Genomic DNA, 27,560 nt, shown 5'->3' on the forward strand with positions numbered 1-27,560 from the left:
AGTGGAACTAGGGTTGAACCCTGTTTTGCCGCTTAGAACGGCCTGTTGTAAATATTTTATGTAATAAACCCTAGAATTATATTTTTGGGATCCCAATGTATACAGTAAATGTTTTAGTGAAACGTTACATCTTAACCAAAATGATTGATCCCTAAACCGCTAATCACACTTAGTTCACGATTTTGGCCAAATGACTCGAAGAGCGAGTTTAGCACTGTTTACAAGGCACACCGTAACGGTCCCCGGAGTTGGGGCGTTACATTGGCTTTACCTCTGGCATTGTCAGGAGTTCATAATATATTCCATATTTTTATGCTTCAGAAATATGTATCAGATGCAAATCATGTTGAGTTATGAGGATCTGGAGCTACATACAGATTTGTCCTATGAGGAACGACTAGTTTACATCCTGGATAGAAAGGACAATGTCTTGAGGAAAAAAATTATACCTTTGTTAAGGTATTATGGAGGAACAACAAGGTCGAGGAAACGACCTGGGAATTAGATTTAGACATGCGGACATGCGGACATGCGGGATTAGTATTCCAAGCTATTTAGGTAAATTTTGAGGGCAACACTTCTATAAGGAGAAGATAATTATAACGTCCCAAATTTACTAATAAGGCTTGGTGCCTTGATTAGTGTGCCAGGAGGGCATAATTGGATTTTTATGTGTTGATATGATTTAATTGTGATTACATATGTGATTATGTAAATTATGTGAGTTATATTATGATATGACTAATTATGCATGTTTAAGTGTATTAAATATGCTTATGGGCCCATTTTTGTTAAAAATAAAATTTTTCTTAATTTTGGCCCGCTGAGGGTATATTTGTAATTATATATGTATAAAGTGATTGAGACCACGTTATTATGTGGATATATCTGAAATATCCGGCAGTAGTCGGTCCTTTTGAGCAAAGTAGCGGAAAAGTCACAACAAGGATTAATACTCGGCTCGGAGTGAGCCTAGGGGTATTATAGTAATTTGGTGAATAACCGGGAATTATTGGGGTATGAGAGGTTTTTGGAGAAAATAGGTGTATTTGGAAGATTAGTGAATTTAATTGGGAATTTTGAGTTATACGGGATTAGAGAGTCAAAATTTCGATTTTGCCCTTAGCAGGCTTTGAGAGGAAAGTAAGTAAGTGAGGGCATTTTGATCTTTTGGACCCTTGATTAACTTAAGCTGACTGAGTTAATTAACTCAAAAGTAACAAGGCTCTCTCTCTCCTCTTCTCACGTTCTCTCTCTCTCTTTCTCTCTCTAGTTTTCTTTGCATTTTGAGAGAAAAATCTTGACTTCTTTGAGTTTAGAGGCAAACATGGTGGGAATTAAGCTGTCTTGGGGAAAATTAGAGGTTGGCAAGCTTAGAGAACAATTGGGAATCGTTCTTGGCAGAGGTAATCTTATTTTTTCTGATCTTTGGTTTTGGTTTTTAAAAGTTTAAAAGTTTTATTGATTTTTGAGTTTTAGTGAAGTTTTTGTATGTTTTAATAGTTTATTGTTGTGTTTATGTACATCTGAGGCCATTCCTATGGTCGATTTTGGTTAAAACCGTGTCTTGGGACGATTTTGGGAGGATTTGAGTTCTGAAATCGGAAGGAATTCTGGGTTGCAGGGTCACGCTGTGGCGGTGTTCTTGGAGCGTCGGGACCTATATGAACTAAGTCGAGGTAGGGGTGCCTCGAACTTCCTTAGTGTCACGGTGCTTGGCGTGTTACATTGCAGCGCGTGTGCAGGGGATTTTGGGTGTGGGCTTTCTGCCTAGTTGAGCGTTGTGGCTCTTTTAGGGGCGCGCCATGGTTTAAATGGGGAAAAGTAGGGAAATCAGGTTTTGGGTTATGGGAACCCAAACCTAAGGGTTCGAGAATGCTTTACTACTCGGTTTAGGAGGATTCAAGGTCCTGGAGGGCTAGGGCTTGGTCTGGAAGCCTTTGGTGGTTCGTTACTTGATGGTTATTCCTTGTTATGGTTGTGACTAGGGTGTACCGCTGGGCTCGAGGGGAAAGGATCGAACTCAGGGTCGCTAAACTAAATCGCTCAGGACTCAAGGTAAGAAAACCAACACTTGCACTGAGTGTAAGGCATAGGCCCCTATTATAGGCCACGTGGATTACCATGTCATAAATTTGTTTAAAGTTAAATATCTGCTTTGTACAAACCTCTATGGTTATAACTGCTTATACTTCTTGATTGTGATTGCGATCGCTCGGTCATGAGACCGTTATCGACATTACATGCGTAATGTAGGCTGTAGTGGCAGTGCCATACAAGAGTGCAATATGCGCCATAGTGGCAATCAAATTGTAAGGGCGTGATGTGCATCTACTGGGCATGAGTCGTATACTGATTGGAGAATTTATGAACCTGTGATGATTATAAAGTATGTTGTACATGTTAATGTCTATCTGAATATCTGTTTACTTGTTTGGGCTTTCTTGCTGAGCCTTGGCTCACGGGTGCTTCGTGGTGGGCAAAGGAAAGATGGACCAGCCATGAGTTGGAGAGCTGTAGGAGCGACGTGTACATACTCAGCCTGGTCGGCCACCATGGACGAGATACTTTTGAGGAACACGGGCTAATAGTTTGATTTTACCGCTTAGGTCGGCTAATTTTGTAATTAGGATAAATCTGTATTTTTTATTTAAAACCTTTGGAATCCCTTATATTTAGTCAGAACTTTTTTAATGAAAAGTTTAAGTTTATTGACCCAACTTTTTAGTACCTAAATCATCGTTTAATTTTAATTACACTTTTGAGTCCAAATGACTTGCTTACCGAGTATCTCAAGAGAGACCATGGGAAAGTGTCTCAATGGATTTCATCACATGCTTGCCGAAGTCAAAATGCTTTGAAAACATTATTGTGATAATCGACTGCTTTAGCAAGTATACTACCTTCATACCAGCCTCAGCGGAAGAGACTACACGCTTGTTCCTTAAGCATGTAGTAAAATTTTGGGGTGTCCCATCCAATATTGTGCGCGATCGAGACCCACACTTCAAGAGAAGATTCTAGAGGGAGTTGTTCAAGCTTCTTGGTTCAGACTTGGACTTTTCAACAAGCTTTCATTTGCAAAGTGACAAGCAGATTGAGTGTATGAATGCATTGCTGAAGCTATACCTTCGGCACTTCGTGAGTGCCAATCAACGAGATTGGGCTAAGTTGTCGGATATTGCCCAATTCTCCTACAATTTGTAGCGGAGAGAGTCAACTAGGAGAATCGAAATCACCATGGAACAACAACCCATGATGCCTCACACCTTAGCCATAAGTTATGAATGCAAGAGCCATGCAACCTTCAAATTTACAAAGGCATGGCATGAGCAAGCAGAGTTGGCCCAAACTTACTTGCATAAGGCAACCAAAAGAATGAAATAATGGGCTGACAAGCGAAGGTGGATGGTCGAGTTTTAGGAAGGAGACTTCGTCATGGTTAAACTTTTGCCCCAGCAATTCAAGACTTGCGCAAGGTGCACAAGGGCTTGTTGCAAAAATACGAAGGGCCATTCCCTATACTCAAACGTGTTGTAACACCCCAATTTCCTGAGACATTACATATAAAAGTATGTTTAAAACAATAAACAATATAGACTTAAAATAAAAATCATTTATTGAAATAAACTAGGCATGGGTTCTCATTATTTAAAATAAAAACGTTTTAACACTTAAAACCATAAATAACATAAGTTGATTAAAAAATCCTTAACGAATTCATAACTGTCAACTTCAAAACACTTTAAAAACTCTGAACCCTGTGATCCTTCCACTAACATAAAAAATCCATGCCTCGAGCCCACCTTACTCACTATTTTGCTTTGTGTTACCTGCACACAGAGTAACCATGAGCTAATGCTCGGTAAGAAGAGTTATGTAGGACATAATTTGTAACGCCCTACTAATCCAGGACAGTTACACCGCGTGTTTAAAATATTGGTTAACTCGTCAAGCGAGTCATTTGGAATTAAACGTGTAATTAAAGTTAACTAATGGTTTAGGTATTAAAATATTTGGTCATAGAAGTAATACTTTTCATTAAAAAGTTTAGGTTTATACGCGGGATCCCAAAAAGAGTTTATAAGCTAAATACAGATACAAACAAAATACAAAAGTTGACGGCCTAAGGGGAAAAACAGGGCATAACCCTAGTCCCTCAAAAGTAATCTTGGCTGTGGCAGTCGAGTAGGCTGCATATATACACACCTCCCCTAGAGCTCTCCAACTCATGGCTGGTCTAGCTTTTCTTTGTCCTTACATGCACCTGTGAGCCAAGGCCCAGCTAGAAAACCCAATTAACAGAACCAAATAATCAACAGAATGTAAATCACAAATAGCATACTTCACAGTTATAATCAAACTCAAGAAAGCATATAATTTATTTATACGACCTCTATGCCCAACGAGAGCATATTGCACTCCTAGAATGGCCCCGCCATACGACCAACATTACACATACTCATTGCTGATTTCGGCTCTATAGCCGAAAAATCCAAACAAATACAAGCAGATATGAGCCACAAATGCAGAATAATTAGACATATTCCAAAGATTTTCACATTTAAACATATATACAAAGCATGGTTATAACCACGTTCGATAACCGAGGCCAATGCCCTAATCTAGGTGCAAGTGTCAGTTTTTTTTTACCTCAGGTCATGTGTAGAAGGTGAAACGACCCTGAGTGCGATCCCAGAAAGTTCTTGTTCTTCCTTAATCAAACCCTTGCGATTTCCAACACCAAACCTTCGATCCTAAATCCATTTTTAACAGATTTTGACCACAAAACAACCCACAAACAAGTACTACAACACCAACATAACATCATTAAAAACATAAAACATACCCTAAAATCATAGTTCACAAGTTTGAGTTTCAAACTCAAACTTTCAGCTCATAATCAAAAATCTCAATCTAATACCCTAGTTTTTTTATTCCAAATTCGAAGCTTAAACAAAGTTCTAAACACATTCCCACCATCAAAATACACACCTAAGCATCCTAGCATGATAATTTATTGAAATTAAACCCAAACTCATTTTAAACCCAAGAACACATAGACATAGATGAAGAACACCAAAATAACTTACCTCTGAGATAATTCTGAGTTTTCCTTTGACAATATCAAGTCCTAATAGTTGCTAGCCCCTTGCAAACTTCCCCAAAATTCAAGAACGATTCCAAGTTTGCCAACTATGTGTAGAGATCTTGGTTAGTTGAAGATACGCTAAGTAAGGGAGAGGGAAGGAGGAGCAACGTGAAATTGAGGGTTGCCCAATACTTAGCCAAAATTCACTACCTCATGGGTCAAATGACCCTTTTGCCCCTAACTCCCTTAAACCTCCAATTGACTCCCAAGCGCATTTTGGTCATTTAGTCTAATTTCCCACTAAACCTCAAATTATACCCCTAATTTCCAAATTAATCTTCCAAACCTCAATATTTTCCCAAACAATATCTCATGTTCCATTAATTGCCAAAATACGTAAAAATTTCCAAAATACCCCTTGGCTCACCCCGAGCCGGGTATAAATCATCGTTGTGACTTTTTTGCTAAATTTCTTAGAAGGATCAACTTATGCCGAATATCACAATTATATCCACATAATAATGTGGTCTCAATAACATAGCATATAAAATTACAGTTATACCCTCTACAGGTCAAAATTATGAAAATGCCACATTTTAACAAAAGCGGGCCTTTAAATACATTTAATACACATAATCATGCACACTCAATCATATAAGTATATAATTCACATAATTAAATTAATTAACACATAATTACCCCCTCGTGCCCTTCTGGCATGCTTATCCGTGCACTTAATTTTATTGGGGATTTTGGGGCATCACATAATTCCTCCAACCAGATAACATAACATATCATTATACAAAACCATATGCGATATAAGCAAAATACCACAATATAAAAACACAATGCATGTTAGGTTTGGTTAATATACAAAGTCCAACTAGTCTTACACAAGCTAGGTACAAAACCCTAAACGGTTTCACATAATGAAGATGTGCAATTTGACTTTATGTTTTAGGCATTTAAAAATTGTGTTTGTTGGTCCAAAGTGATACATTGAAGTATCTAAGGATGCCCAAAAAATTGGGAGCATTTGGAGGTGTTTAAGGTTACTTTTGAGAAGTTTTGCCTGCCTATGTGGCATTGCGGCCTCCTTGGAGGAGATGCATCGCCTGAACCCCCACGTCATTATGGTTGTTTCATGGAATGACGACAAGTCCTGCAAACCAACACGAGTTCCCATGAGGTCACCCATCATGAGACTACTCCAGGTCAAGTACACTTAACTTTGGAGTTCTCAAGTGATGGCCTACCGAAAAGAAGCTACATCTTGTTGGCATAGGTAGTACCCATCAATCCATTTAAGCCTTCTTCAACTATGTAATCCCATACCTACACAGTCTTAAAATCATCATACTTTACCTTACCCAGGCGGTGTGGGATTGCACAGCTTTTTACCCAGTCTTTCCCCCTGTAGATCACAGAATTTTGACAATCACAATCACCCCCACTTAGGGGTCCGACGTCCCCGTCGGCCACACTTCCAGCTGGATCAAGACTCTGATACCATTTGTAACGCCACTCGTCACTATGGTTGCTTCATGGAATGACGACTAGCCCTGCAAACCAACACGAGTCTTTCCAGCGTGTTTTGTCCTCACTCGCACGCTTCCTAGGAAAACTTCCCAGGAGGTCACCCATCATGAGACTACTCCAGGTCAAGCATGCTTAACTTTGGAGTTCTCAAGTGACGAGCTACCGAAACGAAGATGCATCTTGTTGGCATAGGTAGTACCCATCAATCCATTTAAGCCATCTTTAACTATGTAGTCCCACACCAACACAGTGTTAGAATCATCACACTTGTCCTTCCCCAGGCGATGTGGGATTGCACAACTTTTTACTTGGTCTTTCCCCCTGCATATCACGGGATTCTGACTGTCACATAAAGACTGTGCCTACTCTATAAAAATGTTCTCTTAAATTTTTGATAGACTTTATAACTCTTTCAAATCTCTCTCTAACCTCTCTCTCACTCTCTAGCTCTCAAGATCATAAGTTTTCTCCAAGAAATTCATAAAGAAAGTGCTTGTCTTTGTGAATTTCAAGGCTTGTTCAATCCCAATTCCCTTTCCTACTAGAGAAAGCTTCAAGAATCCATCAAGGGCTAGGAAATAGAGAATTTGGACAATGATACATCTCATGTATAATCCTTGGTTTTGATTCTCTCCATCAAAGGATTCAAGTGGTGTTTTAATTAGGGTTTGAAGCTTGCAAGAACAACAAGGAGTTTTGTTCTACAACTAGGGTTTGGATTTCTCTATCTGAATCTTTCATTGGACTCTATAAAGTGTTATTGTGTGTAGATTCATGTTATTGTGGTGGTGAGATCTCACTCTCTCCCAACAATTGAATTCTCTAATCTCTGAGTTACATCATCATGGATGAATTGCCTTCAATTTTGGCTTTGAAATCCATGGCACAAGACTTTCTTAGAATGGATAAGTTTGATGGAACTAACTTTGTGCATTGGCAAGATAAGATAAGGTTTTTTCTCACTACTCTCACGGTGTACTACATCCTAGAAAAGAATCTAAAGGCCATAGAACCCACCAAAGAGGATAACACTCAATAAGTCATCAAAGAAAGAAAGAAATGTGAAGAATATGAACGAATATGTAGGGGTCACATTCTCAATACTTTCTCAGACTGGTTGTATGATCTCTACACAAACACAAAGACTGCTAATATGATTTAGGAGGCATTGGAGAACAAATACAAAGCGAAAGAAGAAGGTATAATGAAATTCCTTATTACTCAATATATGGAATTTAATTTTTTTGATGTGAAAACACTTATACCCCAAATTCATGAATTACAAATTATTATAAATAAGTTATCTACCCTTAGTATTGTATTTCCAGAATAATTCTTTGTTTGTGCTATCATAGCCAAGTTGCCTCCATCTTGGAGGGGCTATAGAAAGAAAATCCTCCACAAGAATGAAGAGATTTCCTTAGAGGAAATTCTCAAACACTTGAGGAATGAGGATGAGTCCTGTTATAGAGATAAGAACGTGGAAAAGTGTAATAGAGAGACTTCTAAGGCAAATGTGGTGGCTAAACCTCCAAAAAACAACAAAGGAAAATGAATTAGGAAGTCTAAAGGAAAATGTTACAAACCCTTGGGACCTAAGAGGAGTGAATGCCAATTTAAGATTTCCAAAGGACCTTGCTTTATGTGTTGCAAGAATGGACACTTTGCATGAGATTGTAGGTTCAAAAGGAGCCACAATCACGAGCCAAAGGTGGATTCAATCGAAGAAGAATTAGTGGCAACACTAAGTGAGATTAATGCCATACATGCAAAGGTCAAAGGTTGTTGGTATGATACTTGTGCCACCATCCATGTTACTTATGATAGATCTATCTTCAAGACCATTGAGATTTCAAAGGAAGGGCATGTAATCTTGCACTATTCCTCCTATGGTGTATAAACCATATAGTAAAAATAAAATTAAATCCATGTCATATTATTACTATTATTATGCTCATAACAATAATATTCATAAAAATAAATAATTAAATCAACTCAAGTAATTAATTATTTATTAGGCAATACACATGTCAGGATTTCATTACTATATAGCCAAAATACTCAAGCTCATGAAATCAAGAATTTTATTGTCATTAAAATCTCGTACAAATCTAAACTCATAAATATGTAAAATGACAAAAATACCTTCAATGGTAAAAAAAATTACGAAACGACCCTTTTTGAGAAAGCGGATATTACACATGTCGGTAAGGTGTCTTACAACTTCAATTACCTCTGAAGCTTAAAATTTATCCTGTCTTTCATGTTAGCATGTTAAATCCATATCATGGAGACGAAGAAGATCCTAACTAAGGAGAGTCAAAAAGGGCACCTATTTTCGTAGTAACCTCTTACAAGAAGGAAGTGGACTTCATACTCGCCAACCGCCTAATTCGAAAAAGGGGAGTGCTAAGCTATTGTGAATACTTCGTGAAACTGCAGGATCTCCCAGATGTCAAACCAAGTTGGGAACCCAAAGACTCTTTATGGAAATTCAAATACTACATCGAGAGGTTCAAGAATGAAGACATGATGAAGGCGTCACGAACTTAAGTGGGGGAGGGTGTCACGCCCCTCTTACTCCCTAAAAACCCAAAGCTAAAAGTGCCAAAGTTATTAAAACCTATGTTGAGGTTAATTAAAAAATGTTGACTTTGACCATGAACAATGCCATTTGTCTCCCCAACAGAAATTGTATATGTTCCTGCCAGGATGTGAATAGTGCAAAATGCTCATTTAGGGGGCATGAGTGGGCACCATCCACAGCCGGACACTTGGCATGTGCGGGATGCCTCTCGAGCTTGGTGCGGACGTTCCAAGAATGTTATAGAGAAGCCTAGAGTTGGATAGACTCAACTCATTCTAGAAGGTTCCTGAAGGGCCTGGAGAACCCTAGATTTTCCTAGAACATGCTTGATGGTGCATGAAGGATGTAAAATTATATAAAGACATGTGGTGCATCTTATAGCTGGATGGAAGGAACGAGACGGCACTGGAAGACTCTAGTGTGGCCTAGATGTAATGACCCAACTATTTCTAAGATCTTGGACCATTAAAATTACTAGACATAGCTACTATTGGGGGTTGCTATCTAAGCAAGTCATATGCCCAACCGACTAAAAACATATCATACATATACATATCATAGCATAAACATATCATAACATATAAGCACATAAAATCTATCCTATTTTCCTTACCAAAAGCTGGGATATTTGGGAACAAGAACGGGATTAGAACACTCCTATAAACCAACAGTAAAAATGGTGAGAATCTAGAGAAAAATATGAATATGAGAAATAAACCGTCAAGAAGAAACTTACCAAGAAGGACCTTAAGTTTCAAGAACTTAAATACCTAATCAAGAATCAATAACAAGAGTTAGGATCTGAATAAAAGAAACTATAGAGTCATAAAGAACTGGACTTAAGGAATAGGAATACCTTGAATGACCTTATGGATTGGTGTAAATCTCAATACCGAAATCACACTATTTCTCACTTCCCAAGTGTTTATAAAAGCTTAGAATGATAAAGCTTTAACCCAAAACCCAAGTGTATCTCTCTATAGTAATACTAGCACATTGGAGGCTCTGATCAAATGCTTGAAGAATGAAGAAAATGGCTGAGCACTAGGTCCTATATATAGAATTAAAGGAGTGAAATTAACCCCTTTTAATTTGAATAAATAAATGATTATAAAATGAAAAAAATTTGAATTTTCGTTCAACTGATGCCCAGAACTCGGTCAAAATTATTCAAAGGCAGGTCTAAGTGGTTAAGGCCACTTTTAAAATTCAAAAATCAAACTTTTAAAAATACATACATGGAGCCGATATATCACCTCCCCCACTATTCCCGAACCCTGTTCGATCGTTTGTGCAAAGTCGACGTGTTTTCCGTATCTTCCATAGGCGATATATCAGCCCCTATGTTACAATATTTCGGCATATGTTGATATATCAAACACGTATTTGCACTTTTTCATCATAATTTGAATTGGATAAACAGCTTTGACTGAGTCATAATACGATCCTAACAACTTCTGGAAGGTTATAGAGCTTCTAGATCTTTCTTTTATTAAAACTATCCATAAAAAATACTTAATTCCTTAATAATCATAATTATGACATGTGTCACACTCTTATAACCTCTATCTAAACCATAGGTTATAATAAATATATTTCTAGATCCAGCAATATTAATCAGATCTTATGTTATAATTAATATTCTTAAACTATAGGTTAAACTTATAAAATCCATAACTGTTGCTATGAGTTTCCAACTAAGTCCCGACTTGAACCAAAATCCATAGTAACTAACATACTACTACTACTATCTAGCTAGCTAAGTAAATTTTCTGGGACTCTACAATTCTCCCCTACTTAAAAGAATTTCATCCCCAAAATTTACTTACCAAACAATTCCGGATACCAGGCAAACATATCTTCCTCCAACTCCCACGTTGCCTCCCGTTTAGAACTATTACTCCATAGGACCTTGACTATCAGAATATTCTTAGACCGTAATTCCTTCATCCCTCTATCTACGATGCTAACCGGTCGTTCCTCGTAACTCAAGTCTTTCTGGAGTGCTATCATATCGTACTTGAGGACTTGAGATGGGTCTAACGCATATCTATGCAGCATTGAGATGTGGAACACATTATGGCTATCTGCTAGAGTTGGCGGTAGGGATAATCTATATGCCATTGTTCCCACCTTGTCCAATATCTCAAAAAGACCTATAAACCGGGGACTAAGCTTGCCCTTCTTCCCAAACTGCTTCACACCTTTCATAGGAGATATCTTTAAGAAGACTTGATCTCCGACTTTGAATTCCACATCACATCGCTTGGCATCCGCATAACTTTTCTGTCGGCTCTGAGAAGCGAGCATACGCTTTCTAATCAGCGCTACTACATCCCGAGCTTCTCTACCAACTTCAAATCCAAGAAGTTGCCTTTCTCCTACCTTGTCCTAATGTAATAGAGATCGACACCTCCTTCCATAAAGTAGCTCATAGGGTGCCATCCCGATCGTTGACTGATAGCTATTGTTGTAGGAGAATTCTATCAGCAGCAAATACTTACTCCATGATCCTCCGAAATCAAGTACACAAGCGCGCAACATATCTTTTAAAATCTGTATGGTACGCTCGGACTGACCATCAGTCTGAGGATGAAATGTCGTACCCATGGCTTGCTGCAAGCTTCCCCAAAATCTCGATGTAAACACCGATCCTCTATCGGATACTATGGTCTTAGGGATTCTATGCAGTCGTACTATTTCTCGAACATAAACTTCTGCGTATTGATCTGCTGTGTACGGTAGTCTTGATAGGCAGGAAGTGAGCTGACTTGGTTAGTCTATCTACTACTACCCAAGATGAGTCGTGCTGCTTATTTGTTCGTGGCAAACCCATCACGAAATCCATGGCTAAGTCTTCCCACTTCCATTCTGGAATACTAAGCGGTTGCAATAACACTACAGGCCGCTGATGTTCTGCTTTCACTTGTTGGTATACTAAGCATTTAGACACATACTCTGCTACATCTTTCTTCATTCCTGGCCACCAATACAACGCCTTAAGGTCGTGAGTCATTTTAGTTGATCTTGGGTGAACTGATTATGGGGTATTGTGCGCTTTTTCTAAAATCTTCCTCTTAATCCCTTGATCATTCAGCACGCATACCCGGTCCTTATATCTCAAGAACCCCTATTTTGATATCGAGAAATCTGTGGCCTTGCCTTCTTTAACTGCAGCTACGTGAGATACTAATGTGTCATCATGCCCTTGTCCGATCCGTATCTTTTCTAACAAACTTGACTAGATGGACAAGTTAGCCAGTTTACTAATGATTACTTCTATTCTGGCATTGATCAACTCCTGTTGTAGCGACTTTTCTATTCCAGCTATCGCTGCTAGACTTCCATAACTTTTTCTACTTAGCGCATCAGCAACTATGTTTGCTTTTCTCGGGTGGTATAGGATTTCGCAGTCATAATCCCTTACTAATTCTAACCACCTACGCTGCCTCATGTTGAGCTCCTTTTTTGTGGAGAAATACTTTAAGCTTTTGTGGTTTGTATAAATCTCACACCGTTCTCCATAAAGATAATGACGCCATATTATTAATGAAAAGACCACCGCTGCCAACTCCATATCATGCGTTGGATAGCGTTGCACATATTCCTTCAGTTGCCTTGAGGCGTAGGCTATTACCTTGTCATTCTGCATCAGCACACAACCCAAACCTTGCTTCAACGCATCATTGTAGACTACAAACTTGTCGTTGGGTGTCGGTACACAAAGTACTGGTGCTGAGCATAGCTTTTCCTTAAGCAACTGGAAGCTCTCTTCACACTTATTTGTCCATTTGAACCTTTGTTGCTTTTGGGTCAGGTTGGTGTGTAATGCCCTGGATAGCCAAGACCGCTACACTGTGTACTTATAAAGGTGTAGGACTTGCTAATCAAGTCATTAATTTAAAAACGTGTCACTAAACATGTATGAGCTAGGGTTAAAAAGGTTTTGGTCTCAAAAGTTTCACTTTATATAATTAGACAGTCTAATTTATGGGATCCCAAAAAGAAATAGAGTTTAAAAGTTGGTTTACAGAATTCCCAAAATACAGACAACCATCAGCCATACTAAGGCAAAATAGACATTTCTGGTTTTAGCGTCCCTGCCTAAACCCCAACCGTGGCGGCTGAGCAGCTGGTCATGTACATTCAGCTTGCAGAGCTCTCCAAGTCAGGGCTGATCAAGCTTGCCCTTGCCTTTACCTGCACCATGTAGCACCTGTGAGCCAAGGCCCAGCAAGAAAACATAATGCGCAACACAAACATCATTAGCAAGTAGTCAATTCTTTAGGCATGATCAATCATTCAATATTCCACATTAACCATTCAGCACATACTCAGAATCAAAGATGCAACTAATCACAAATAACATTCAAGTCTCATAATAACCAGATCACATAATAGTCAGGGCCGACAACTTAGGCCGCACCCTCTGTTTACCCCACTGACTCCGGCTCTCTTAAACCGAACTCAGTGCATAATAAGTTGTCCTCGGCTACCAGTGGCCAAGTCGCGCCCTATGCGCTAGTGTAACCCTTGGCACTCTTAGGCCGTTGGTTCACTATTTACATGGCATAATACCATCCTTTCAAGTATACGTATTAGGGAGCCCTTAGTCCCATTACAAATACACAACCGGGTGTAGTTTTCTTACCTTTAGTTTTTTACGTTCACTGATTACGAGCGACGCTCCTCAAGCACAATCCGTTCCCGAGCCCTAACTTTAACACCTAGTCACAACCAAGGTATTGGGTTCCATTAATATTCAAGTAAAGGTTTCCGGGTACAATTCTAGCTTCCGGGACATCGAAATCCACCAAGCACGGTGGGGAAATCGATCCCGAACACCCTAGGCTAGATTCCCACACTTAAAATCCCCAAATGATCAAGAATGCACCTAAGGGCTGCGGCCCTTGAACCCTAGCCGTGGCCCACCCTTAAAACAGATCCCAAGGCCCTCAGTAAGCAGACACACACCGCAGCCCTGCCTATGGGCGCCGCGGTGCTCCCCCTTGGCCGAGCCTCCTTGGCTCCCTTGCTCCGTAGGGCCGCAACGCTCTAGAATAGAGTCGCGACCCTTCCCTTCGTGCCCAGAAAAACCACCATTTCTAGCATCCTAACCCCATCCAAAACCATTCCAAAGCACCCTAGCTCAAAATCCATTAATCACAAAACTTTTATCATGACTCTAACAACATAATTCAACAGAAATTCAGCCTAAAAACCTACTAAAACTCCATTTTGATTCTCTGAAACCCAACAAATCTAAACACCAAAACCAGTCATGGAAACACTATAATCCAGCCATTAAACCTTAATTTCGAGCTTACCTCAGCTACATAACCACTCCTCCAAGAGATTTCTGGGCTAACTTCCAAAGTTCTAGCTTCAATCTAATCTTCAAATCCAAAAACCCAAAAACTCTTAGAACACACTAAAAAACATAGGGTTTCAACCACAGAAAATGGGATTCAATGTTTACCTCAACCTTGATTAAGTTCCTTTGACAACCCTTGAGCTAATCCTTTAAATCCCAGCTTTAGTCTTCAGAATTCCAGCCTTAATTCTATGTTCTATTGTTTTTGTTTTTTCCTTTTAGAGAGAAAGAGAGAAGGAAGGAGAGGGTCGGTCTATTTTATGTTCCATTGTTTTCTAAAATTTTCTTAAGTCTATTCTTAAGCAATAAAGCTAATCCCAAAGCTAAGGGTACTGGAAACGTCCCCGAGGGAAAAATGGTAAAATTCCCCAATACTCCCGCCTAGGCTTTCTATCCTCAAATATATCTCCATATATTTATTTCCATAACTCGATAGTCTAAATAACTACCCGATACCTAAGATATCCCTGACTTATCCAAAGTCAAATACTAAGCCCCATTGTGACTTTTCCCGCTATCTAGCTTTCTAGGATCGCCTCAAGTCGCTCAGTGCAAAACTACCCACATAATAATGTGGTTCTCACGAATATAACATTTAACCACATTTACATTCAAATATTCATACAAGCATGCATTAAATCAATAAATTCACTCATAAGTCAATTATGCCCTCCCGGCACACTAATCAGGGCCCTTAAGCCATATTAGTGATTTTTGGGTCGTTACATGGTGAGTGGAGTGGCTATCTTAGAAAAGCCCTCTACGAACAAACGATAGTATCCTGCTAGCCCCAGAAAAATTCTTACCTCTGACGCGGTCTTAGGTCTTGGCCAATCCTTCATAGCCTCTACCTTAGATGGGTCTACAGCAACTCCTTGGATACTATGTGGCTAAGGAACTCTACTTGTGAAAGCCAAAATTTGCACTTTTTGAACTTGGCTTAAAGTTGATGCTCTTTTAATCGCAACATGGTCATCCTTAAATGCTCATCGTGCTCGACTTCTTCCTTTGAGTACACCAAGATATCATCGATGAAAACTACGACGAATTTTCCCAAATAATCCTTGAAGACCCTATTCATTAAATCCATAAATGCGGTTGGAGGGTTGGTACGACCAAAAGACATAACTAAAAACTCGTAATGTCCATAGCGAGTTCTAAAAGCTATCTTGGGAATATCCTCTTCCCGTACCTTGAGCTAGTGATACCCGGACCGTAGATCAATCTTTGAAAACATGGTTGCTCCTCGTAGTTGATCAAACAAGTCATCAATTCGGGGTAGTGGGTATTTATTCTTAATTATCACCTTATTCAACTCGCGATAATCTATGCACATCCGCATGCTTTCGTCCTTCTTCTTCACAAATAAAATCGGTGCTCCCTATGGCGAATGGCTCGGTCTAATGAAACCCAAGTCTAAGAGTTCTTGCAACTGTGTCTATAACTCCTTGAGTTCAGTAGGTGCCATCCAGTATGGTGCCTTTGAGATAGGCTCGGTACCAAGTACTAGTTCGATTGTGAAGTCAATTTCCCGAGTCGGCGGCAGCCCTGGTAAGTCGTCAAGAAATACTTCTGGGAATTCCTTTACAATGCAGATGTCTCCAACCTTTAGTGGTGTTTCCTTTACCATATCTGTGACGCTGGCTAAGAATGCATGACATCCTTTTTTCTATCATCCTTTGAGCTTTGAGAGATGAAACAAGCGGTGTGCATAACTTTTCCCATAAAGCATAGTCTCTGACCGTCAGGAGTCTCGAACATCACTTGCTTACGTCTGCAGTCAATGGTTGCGCCATGCCTCGCTAGCCAATCCATGCCTAGTATCACGTCGAAGTCTTTGATCTCTAGCTCTATTAGGTCTCCTTCTAGTTCTACGTCCTCAATTTTGATCGGTATGCCTCGTACTATCCGTGATGATAGGACTATTTCGCCCGAAGGCCATTCTGTTACAAACTTAGTTCTAAATTTTTCACAAGGTTTGTCTAATTTCTCTATCATTCCTAACGAGATATACGAGTGAGTGGCTCCCAAATCAAATAATACTAAACATATATTATTGAGGATAGGAATCTGACCTGTGACCACTTTATTGCTAGCGTCAGCTTCTCCCTGGGTTAAGGCAAAGACTCTGGCAGGAACCATCTTATTGTCCCTTTTCTCCTCTTGCTTGAGTTGTGGACAATCTTTCTTCTCGTAACCTTCTTGACCACAATTGTAGCATCCCTTGGTGTTTGCACGAAACTCACCAGGATGTTTTTTTTGGCACTTAGAGCATTGCAGGTATTCTACATAACCCGACTTATTGCCTCCATTGTTTCTCTGTGCTCTTTTATCGTTGTCGGACTGCTTATTTTCAGGATGCCTTCTCTTCTGACCATTATTGTTGTTATGCTGATGGTTGTTGTTGTGGTTGTTTCGACCATTCTGAGGTTGACTTTGTTGTTTAGGCTCAGACTTACTAGCTTCCTCCTTACTAACATTCGCCTGAAGCCTTTCTACTTCTATAGCCGTTTCTAGAACATTGGCATACGTAGTAGTTCCAGGATTTGCTAGATTAACCCCTAGCTCAATCTTTGGTCTAAGTCCTCTAACAAACTTGGTAACCCTTAGAAATTCAGTTGGAACCAACTCTAGTGCAAACTTGGCTAATTGGTTGAACTACCGCGCATATTCTGCTACCGTCAAGTTGCCTTACTTCAGACCAGTGAACTCCTCGACCCTTGTAGCGATGAATGCCGAGTTGTAGTACTTCTTGTGGAACAGCTCCACAAATCTGGTCCATGTCATGGTGGCAACGTCGTGAGTCTGTTGAACTAAGTCCCACCATATTCTAGCATCTTTCTTAAGAATAGACGAAACACAAGATATGCGGTCCACGTTGCCGAGATTCATGTGTGCTAGGATCGGCTCTACATTGCTGAGCTATTCTTCCGCCTCGAAGGGGTCTGTTGTCCCTTCAAAGTTTGGAGTGTGTGGCTTATGAAACTGCTCGTAGATTGGCTTCATGTGCTAAGCTGGGTAGGGTGCATAGATTGCCATTGGTCATCCCCCATAAGGACCTACTTGATTGGGTGCTATTTGCTGAGGCTGCGGTTGAGGCTGAGTCTGTGGCTGGAGCTGGGCTTGTTGTCGCTGTTGCTGCAGTAGATCTTCTACTTGTTGTCGTAGCCTGACAATTTCTGTAGTGTTGTCAACCAGTGGCAGCGGTTCACTCTGGTTAGCAACAGCAGTGGTAGCACGCGTTCCCCTTTTGCGAAATGGAGGGGCTTCATTATTCTCGTGAGCAACGCTGGAGGCATTGATGTTGGTGCGTGTAGACCTTCTGAGCGACATCTTCAGCAGAGTTCTAACAGTCGAGAAAAATATGTTAGAACTTAACCTAATAGGCTCTAAGGCAAAAACTTAATCTAAGCAAACATAACTCGAACCTATTAATTATGATTTCTTGTGAAAAATTATATAAGCCTTCTTTATAATTAGGGTGTGTTTCTATACTTAAAAAAATAAGTCATCTTTATTATTTTCTAAGTCTATTTCTAACCATCCTATACGACTTAATTCTCAGGCTCGAAACTCGCTGCTGTTCCAAAGTTAACCATATTAAGGGAGGGTTGGGATCAGTAAAATCGTTCCCACTACTATGGCCCCCTAACTCTCAATATAGAACCCGGTTCATTGATTTGTATCCACCCTCACCGAACTTGGTCATTATTTATTAAATTTATTATTTAGTATGATTGTAAAAGAAAATCAAACTCATACATGTCATTCAAAAATAAAAATAATATTCATTTGGAAAAAGGTTTTCACTAAATACAATCATAAATGCAAAGATAATAAATAAAATAAAGAAATAAACTAATCTAAAAATCATGATCTTCTACATCTGACCCTTCATCTAACATATCATCATCTATCTCCTCATAATCATCATTATCTTGAGCCTCAAAATTCCCTCGAGGAGGATTTTTTATTTTTTTTTGGTCAAGAAGAAATAGCTTCATTGAACAAACAAGCAATTACAACACAAGAGCAAAACTGCCCAACAACCAGCAGAAAACAAACCAGAAACACCCTCAAATTACATACAGGAAAGCTTCCTTAAAAATAGCTTGACATGAGGGAGGGACTTTCTACTATTAATAGTAACTAATCTGATTTGAACTAAGGATATAATGTCTTTGGCTATACAGTTTGCTGAAAGAGAATAACCATCATAGATGCATCTGTTTCTATTCCTCCAAATTTGGTAAACCACAGCTGCAAGGATCATGTTAAGAACCATGTTCATACTGTCATTGTGACCAATACTGAGTCTCAAGATCCAGTCCGAGAAACTGGTAGACCAAGCATGAAAACCAATCCAAGAGAAAATACAGGTCAAGACTTTCCTGGACAGGCAGCAATCAAAAAATAAATGGCCATGACTCTCCCTTTGTTCTTCACAAACCGGGCAGAGAGTGTTCTCAATAGGAATATTACACCTGGTTAAGTTGTCTCTAGTTAGAAGAAAAGAATTGACCACCATCCATAATAAAAACCTGTGTTTAGGGAGAGAGGTGCGACACCAAACATCTTTTTTATAGACAGCAAGCTGCTGGTTTAGGGTGCTGTTGTACAGTTTAGATGGTCTGAAACTCCCAGAACAGCCAGCAGCCAAAATCTCATGCTCACTGAATCTCTTCCTGAGGTAGCAGAGTTTACGCCAATACCAGCTAGAGTCTTGCTTCAATCCATAGTCCCAAAAGTTAGCCCCTTTTAGATACACATGTTGGACCCATTTAACCCACAAAGAGTCTTGCTTAGTTGCAACTGCCCACACATACTTAGCCAGCAGAGCTCTATTCCAGCTAGCTCCATCCCTAAGACCAAGCCCACCATAAGCCTTAGGCATGCAAACTTGATGCCAAGATGCCAAGTGAAGCTTGCTTTGAGTTCCAGAAGCTCCCCACAGAAACTGTCTACATAATTTCTCAACCTCTTTAACTATGCTTTGAGGCAAAATGAACACTGACATCCAAAAATTCCTCAAACAGAATAAAACAGATTGAATCAACAGTAAACGACCAGCATAAGAAAGGTGTTTACTAGACCAAGAAAAAAGCTTAGTTCTCATCTTTTGAATTATAACTTCACAGTCTACGTGCTTCCACTTGGTAGGCCTCAAAGGCACTCCAAGATAGTGAAGAGGGAAAGACCCTGCTGGAAGCTGAAGCAGCTGCTGAATCTCACTTTCACCTCTGTCGACACCCCTCCAAAATAAATCTGGGACTTCTTGGTGTTAATAGATAGACCATAATCCACACTAAATTTTCTAAGAGATTCCTTAAGAACATTAACAGCCATACAAGAGCCCTTGCAAAACAGAATCACATCATCGGCAAAACACAAATTAATGAGTTTCAAGCTCTTACACATAGGATGAAACCGAAAAGAAGGAGATCTGGCATCCAATTGCAAACACCTAGTCATGTATTCCATGATGAGAACAAAGAGAAGAGGGGACATCGGGTCCCCTTGACGCAGACCTTTTTTCCCCTTGAAACTACTTTGCACCCGGCCATTTATCAATAAGGAATAAGAAGTATTCCTAATGCAATTCATTACCCAGCCTATAAACTTCATAGGAAAACAGTAGGCCTTCAAGAGGTTTTCCAAAAACTACCAATCCACCGTGTCATAAGCCTTGCTAAGATCAATTTTGATCGCACAACGAGGAGAGGTGAGAGCTCTACCATAATTCTTAATCAAGTCCTGAAGAATCATGATATTATGCGCAATACATCTACCACGAACAAACACACCTTGGTTAGATTGAATGAGAGAGGGAAGCACTACTGCTAGCCGAGAACAAAGCAACTTAGCCATGACCTTATACAAGGTCGAACAACACGCGATAGGTATATAATCAGAGGCTCTAGCTGGATTAACCACTTTAGGGATCAAGGATAAAGTTGTTTCATGAAGATCTTTTGGGAACTGACCAGAAGAAAAACCATGTTGAATTGCTGAGCAAATATCTTGGCCAATATCCTTCCACATAGGCTTAAAGAAGCCAGAGCCATACCCATCCGGACCAGGAGATTTAGTACTAGGGATATTAAACAAAGCAGCTCTAATTTCCTTAACAGTAAAGGGATTAAGGAGGTAAAGTTGCTGATCCACTGAAAGTTTAGAACCAGTAGCTATACTGTGTTGATTAACAATCCCTGTAGCTGAGCTTGAACTACCAAGGTGATTTTGGAAATGCTTAACAAAATGGTCTACCACCTCCTTGCCATTATCTACCAGCAAGCCTTGTTCATTAATAACAGACACAATGGAATTATCTGCTTTCCTCTTTTTAAGGAAAGAATGAAAAAAAAGATGAATTAACATCACCTTTCCTTATCCAATTAATTTTACTTCTCTGGACAAGAAAGCTATGATAAATATGCTCTTGATAGTGGTAATCGAAAGCTCTGTCCTTAAGCACTTCTTGCAACTGAAGATTATGAGGGTTCTCTTGAGCTTTTAATTGAGTTGTTTAAAGAGCCTCAAGAGCTGATTGGTAACAGGCGCCAATATCTCCAAATCTGTCCCTATTGAGCTTCTTAAGTTGGTGTTTCAGCCGAATTAACCTTATAAAAATAGCCTTTAAACCAGTAGCAAGAACAGGAACTCTCCAACTTTCCATAACCAGGTGATTGAAATCAGGGTGATTAACCCAGAAATTGAAAAATCTGAACAACTTTGTTCCCATCAATTTCAAGGGGAAATTCGAAATTAAGCAAGAACAATGATCAGACACCACCTCCCATTGAAACACAGCCATGCATTGAGGAAACTTATCCAGCCATTCCTCATTAATAAAGGCATGATCAATTTTAGAATAAATTCTAGCTAAGCCTGCCTGGTTGTTTGTCCACGTGAAAAAAGAGCCTATGCTCTTGATGGCCTCAGTTTTAGCATTATTCTTCCAATCAATAGAATCAGCCAGCTCGGAACTAGAGATAACACTGCCTCCTGACCTATCACCTCCTGAAAAGGGAGCGTTAAAGTCCCCAAGAACCAACCACGCTTTGACTGAACCCGAAATACGAGTTAAATCCTGCCAAAGACTCCTTCTATTTTCCACTGAATTGAATCCATACACAAAAGAAACAAAGAAAACCTCCTGATGACCAACCCAATTAACTTGACAATGAACCAACTGAGGAGTGTCTTCCAAAATACTCAAACGCGCTATCCCTTTCCGCCAAAGAATTAACAATCTACCCTCAGTTACTAGACTAGAATAAAACTCCCAGTTAGGGAATTTATGCTCCATAAATTCACCAAGTATTTTCCCACGTAATTTAGTCTCCAAAAGACCACTAATACCAATATTATTCTTCTTAAAAACTTCTTGAACATAACCCTGTTTATTCACCTTATTCAGCCCCCTAACATTCCAACTTAAGATAGAGTAGTTATCCATTAGAAGAGATTCCCCCAGGATACCCAACCATACCTCCATGTTCCTGCTCCTGCAAAATGACATACTGGTTTTTCTGATGATGAACCGCCACAGCCATAGAAGAACTCCCAGCACCTTGGCCCTGTCTCTGAGAGCTAACTCGCTTTGGAGTTAACCACTTCACATCCCTGTGTTGCTTCAGCCCCGGATTAGTCTCCACCGAAAGAGAAGGATCACCCTTACCTTTATCTAAGGCTTCTATCTGTTTAGACCCCTCAATTGCCTCCTCAGTTATCACCTCCTTAGGTCCCTCTCATAACTCTTGTTTGTCAAGAGAATTCTCGACCTTAGAGTGAGGTTTCTCCACCCAAATTGCCTTATGTTCTTTTCGACAATCAGCCATTGTATGCCCAAAACCCGAGCAACTCTTACACTTTGTAGGAAGCCACTCATACTCTATTCCTTGCTCAACCACCTGACCATGTTCATTGATGAATTGAAAACTATGGGGAGGATTATATGTAATTTCCATCTCTACCAACACCCTCGCAAACTGAACCCGAGACCGATCCTTAGTAAATTTATCAACTAAAAGAGGTTTACCAATCGTACTAACCAAAGCACTAATACATTTACTCCCCCAATATTGCAAACCCAGGTCATGAAGACGAATCCACAGCGAAACTGAGCGAATCAAACGGATCGCACTAAGGTCTGCTGTCCATGGCCTCATAATGACAGGTTTCCTATCAAATTGAAGAACTCCATTCTCAAGTACATGGTCTCTTGTTGCTTCATCATTAAATTTCACCAAGGTAAGCCCCAGAGTCATCCTGGAAATTTGGACAATCCCAAGATGACCCCAAACCCTCTTGATGAAGCCTTCAAACACTGCCATTGGAGGATTAGCTCCAAGGACCATACAAACCACTGCAGAGCTCCAGTTCGTTGACTGAATCCGCACCTATTCGACATCCACTTGAGCCAATTTCTTCCCATTCCTATAAAGAGGTTCAGTGAATTCTAACTTCGGCTCAGAGAATGAAATTGTATTCGAACAGAATTGCTGCCATCGACGCTGAGAATCAGACTGGAATGGCTCTTCCGTTACTCTGTCTTCTTCTTCACTCTTATCCGCCTAGGAGACATGACTCATCCCAGCACCCAAACCATCATCCTCCACTACAGCAGGCTTGGAATTCTTACCCTGTTGAACTATAAAATCCTCCTGTACAAACCCAGGACTTAGCACTTCCTTGCCCCGCTCATGATCGATCGAACCATCCTGTACATTCCCAGTCCTAGGCTCTTCCTTACCCTGCTCGAGATCAGCGACCGCACCTCCCTCAGAGCCGAGCCCAACCTCCTGTTGCACAAACTCAAGCCGATCATTAGTGAGAATCTCAGGCTTACGAATCGGCTTCTTCCGCTTCGCCATGGAAGGGAGCAACCCGATCCTTCAGCTTTTCCCTCAAAATTTTATTCTCGAGGAAGATTTTTAAAGATTCTATGTTTTTGCTCATTTGTGAATTGGAATTCCATCTTAAAGGTGAACCTAAGTATGAGAAAATAATATCTCATAGCTACTGGTAATTCATCTTCATCATCTATAGTCTCTCATATTTCTTCTAAAGCTGAAATTACAGAAGGATAATCTTTAAAAAGTCTAATCACTAAAACATATTGCTCCGTAGCTCTCATCATGATTTGCTTAGTTGTTTGGAGATGAACTATCTCCTTGTGGAATAAGAGTAATCTCTGATGATTCTTTCTAACTCCCTTACTGTGTTCCTTGGCTCTCTAATTCTTTTCAAGGCCTTAATGGCTCAGATATCCTCATAGGTCAAGGCTTCATCCATTCTTAACTGAAAACATAAGGGCTAAAACGTTAGCTAAACACATAAACATAATAACTATAACATAAACACTTACATTGGCGGTTAGATTCGGAGTTTGAGCGTGTATATCAAGGAGAACTTCATGCAAATGAACTGTGTCTCTGATACCAACTGTAATGACCCAACTATTTCTAAGACCTTGGACCATTAAAATTACTAGACATAGCTACTATTTTTTTTTTTAGAAAACATACATAAGAAATAATCATAACTTTATTAAAACTCCAAAATAAATATTGTATCAATAACATAAAATTATAAACTAAAATGTAATGTGGCATGGGTACCCATTGTTTACAAAACATAAAACATAAAACATAACTTTAAATATTAATTGCGGAATTACATCAAAACATAATTTTAAAGACATAAAATAATTAATGTCGTCCTCGATCGACATGCAGTCCATTCAGTCCATTCATCCTTAACACATAAGCCAAGCTGCCGGGAATTCTTCTGCCTCCATAATCATTTTCCTACATCACACTAAAAATAAAGGAGTGGGCCTAATGCTCAGCAAGGAAAAATCTATTAAAAACATACATCATAATTCATAAGCATAAGACTATATCATAAACATATACTATAAAACATATGACTATAAAAACATATATCGTATAGGACTACAATATTATTGGCCATTAACTCATTAACATGGCATGTGATAAACCATCTAGGTCCTCTGTCTACTAATCGAGGTAGGTAGATCACATGGTAGTATATGATAACCCATCTAGGTCCTCTACTAGTTGAGGTAGGGTAAATCATAACTCTAACCCATGAAATGATAAATAATCTTGGGGCTTGCTATCTAAGCAAGTCATATGCCCAAACGACTAAAAACATATCATACATATACATATCATAACATAAACATAACATAACATATAAGCACATAAAATCTATCATATTTTCCTTACCAAAAGCCGGGATATTTGGGAACAAGAACGGGATTAGAACACTTCTATAAACCAACAGTAAAAATGGTGAGAATCTAGCGAAAAATATGAATATGAGAACTAAACCATCAAGAAGAAACTTACCAAGAAGGACCTTAAGTTTCAAGAACTTAAATACCTAATCAAGAATCAATTACAAGAGTTAGGATTTGAATAAAAGAAACTATAGAATCATAAAGAACTGGACTTAAGGAATAGGAATACCTTGAATGACCTCAATACCAAAATCACACTATTTCTCACTTCCCAAGTGTTTATAAAAGCTTAGAATGATAAAGCTTTAACCCAAAACCCAAGTGTATCTCTCTATAGTAACACTAGCACATTGGAGGCTCTGATCAAATGCTTGAAGAATGAAGAAAATGCATGAGCACTAGGTCCTATTTATAGAGTTCAAGGAGTGAAACTAACCCCTTTTAATTTGAATAAATAAATGATTATAAAATGAAAAAGATTTGAATTTTTGTTTAACTGTCGCCCAGAACTCGATCAAAATCATTCAAAGGCAAGTCTAAGTGGTTAAGGCTATTTTTAAAATTTAAAAATCAAACTTTCAAAAATACATACATGGAGCCGATATATTGCCCCCCTTAGGCGATATATCGCCTCCCCCACTATTCTCGATCCCCGTTCGATTATTTGTGCAAAGTCGACGTGTTTTCCGTATCTTCTGTAGGCGATATATCAGTCCCTGCTGCGATATATCGGCATACGTTGATATATCAAACACGTATTTGCACTTTTTCAGCATAATTTGAATTAGATAAATAGCTTCGACTGAGTCATAATACGATCCTAGCAGCTTTTGGAAGGTTCTTAAGCTTCTAGATCTTTCTTTTAATAAAACTATCCATAAAAAATACTTAATTCCTTAATAATCATAATTATGACATGTGTTACACTCTTATTAGCTCTATCTAAACCATAGGTTATAATAAATATATATCTAGATCCAGCAATATTAATCTAACCTTATGTTATAATTAATATTCTTAAACTATAGGTTAAACTTATAAAATCCATAATTGTTGATATGAGTTTCCAACTAAGTCTCGACTTGAACCAAAATCCACGGTACCTAACATACTACAAACTAATACTAACTACTAATACTACTATCTAGCTAGCTAAGTAAATATTCAGGGACTCTACACTAGACTCGACTGGAAGGCTCTAGAATAATGTGGCATGTTGTAGATGTTGTAAAGTTAGTTGTAAGGCTGAGAAGCCACTCTATAAATAGACCCTCAGTTCATTTGCAGCTCAACCTTTGGGTAGTTGTAAACTAAATCCTCGAGTAATAAAAATCCCTTTTACTCACACATTGTGTTGTTGCTTTTTTTCTTACGACATCATTATCTCTAAGTCTCGTTTTACTATCTTTGGAACACTCACTTGTACTTAAGGCAGGTTTAGTGCAATGGACCATGCTAAGTGTCGCTCGTTTGGCTAGTCAAATTACTAGGGACGTGACATTAAGCTCTTAATCATATCCAGACACTGCAAAAAGGGATCCAAATCAAACCTTCCAATGAGGTTGAGGACTGATCCAAATGCAACCTCCAATCCAATCCAGTCATTAGCCCTAGCAGACCCATATAGAAGCAACACACACTTTATACTCAACTTTGTTGACAAATTTCATTTTGAGATGATAACACTCCACTGTGAAATTTGGAGATGTTTGATTAGGGGTAATGGAATAGAAAGGAATAGAATGAAAATAGTTTTTTCCATTCTTTTGTTTGGTTATTTTATAAAGCATTGGAATGCCATTCCAATAGAATGATTTTCCCATCATTTTGGTGGAATAATTTTTTTTACTCATATTAAATTTTATTATATTCCATTCTTATTCTCATTATCATTCTCATTCTTATTCAATAATTTTTATTACTCCAAACCAAACGTACGTAGTACCCTTAGAATATTGAATGTTGTGGAAATACTGGTATACAGCTGTAAATGCAGCTGTCAGATTTATTTCTATAACAAGATGACTTTTTTGGGTATTTGTTACCCAAATCTAATTTGTTTGTATTTTCTTTATTTATGTTTTTTGTTATTGTAATTGCTATGATTATGGGATTACATTTATAGCATTGATCCTAGGGTTTATAAATATCTTTTATATAACAGGGTATGAACGTACAGTAAAGAAATATTAGAAATAAAGAAGAATTTTAGGCTTTTCTCTTCAATCTCTGTGATTTTCACATGGTATCAAACCATTTTCTTTAGTTTAGCCATTACAAAGTATGGTATGGCCACTAACAAGGAAGCTACAGATGTTACTTATGAAACTACAAGCACTCATGAGGTTTCTGCCAACAACCCTGGGACTTCTAACTCAAATAACCATGGTATTTTGAAGGGTTTTGTTTTGCCTATTACATGACACAAACTTAATAGGCAAAACTACATTCAATGGTCTCATTCATTCATGATGTTTGTAAATGGCCGTGGCAAAGATGACCATCTCACAAGGGCTGCTATCCAACCAGCAAAGGAGGATTCAACATTTAAAAGATGGAAGGCTGAAAACAACATGGTTATGTCATGGTTAATCAATTCCATGCATAATGAGGTTGGAGAGGACTTCATGCTCTATGAAACTGCTCAAGAAATATGGGAATCAACAAAGGAGATGTATTCAGACAAGAAAGATATTGC

General features: G+C 39.0%; 1 protein-coding gene across 1 annotated transcript; it reads right to left on the reverse strand.

Moving 5' to 3' along the window:
• Positions 1–20,253: 20,253 nt before the first annotated feature.
• Positions 20,254–22,928, reverse strand: LOC133831972 (uncharacterized). The gene is made up of 4 exons (XM_062262372.1): positions 22,407–22,928; positions 22,117–22,292; positions 21,128–22,016; positions 20,254–20,931 (listed from the first exon to the last, which is right to left on the reverse strand). The coding sequence occupies exons 1-4, from the start codon at positions 22,926–22,928 to the stop codon at positions 20,254–20,256; spliced, it is 2,265 nt and encodes a 754-aa protein (XP_062118356.1).
• Between the last annotated feature and the right edge of the window lie 4,632 nt (positions 22,929–27,560).

This window comes from Humulus lupulus, chromosome 4 (genome assembly GCF_963169125.1).
Source record: "Humulus lupulus chromosome 4, drHumLupu1.1, whole genome shotgun sequence".
Classification (NCBI taxonomy): Eukaryota; Viridiplantae; Streptophyta; class Magnoliopsida; order Rosales; family Cannabaceae; genus Humulus; species Humulus lupulus.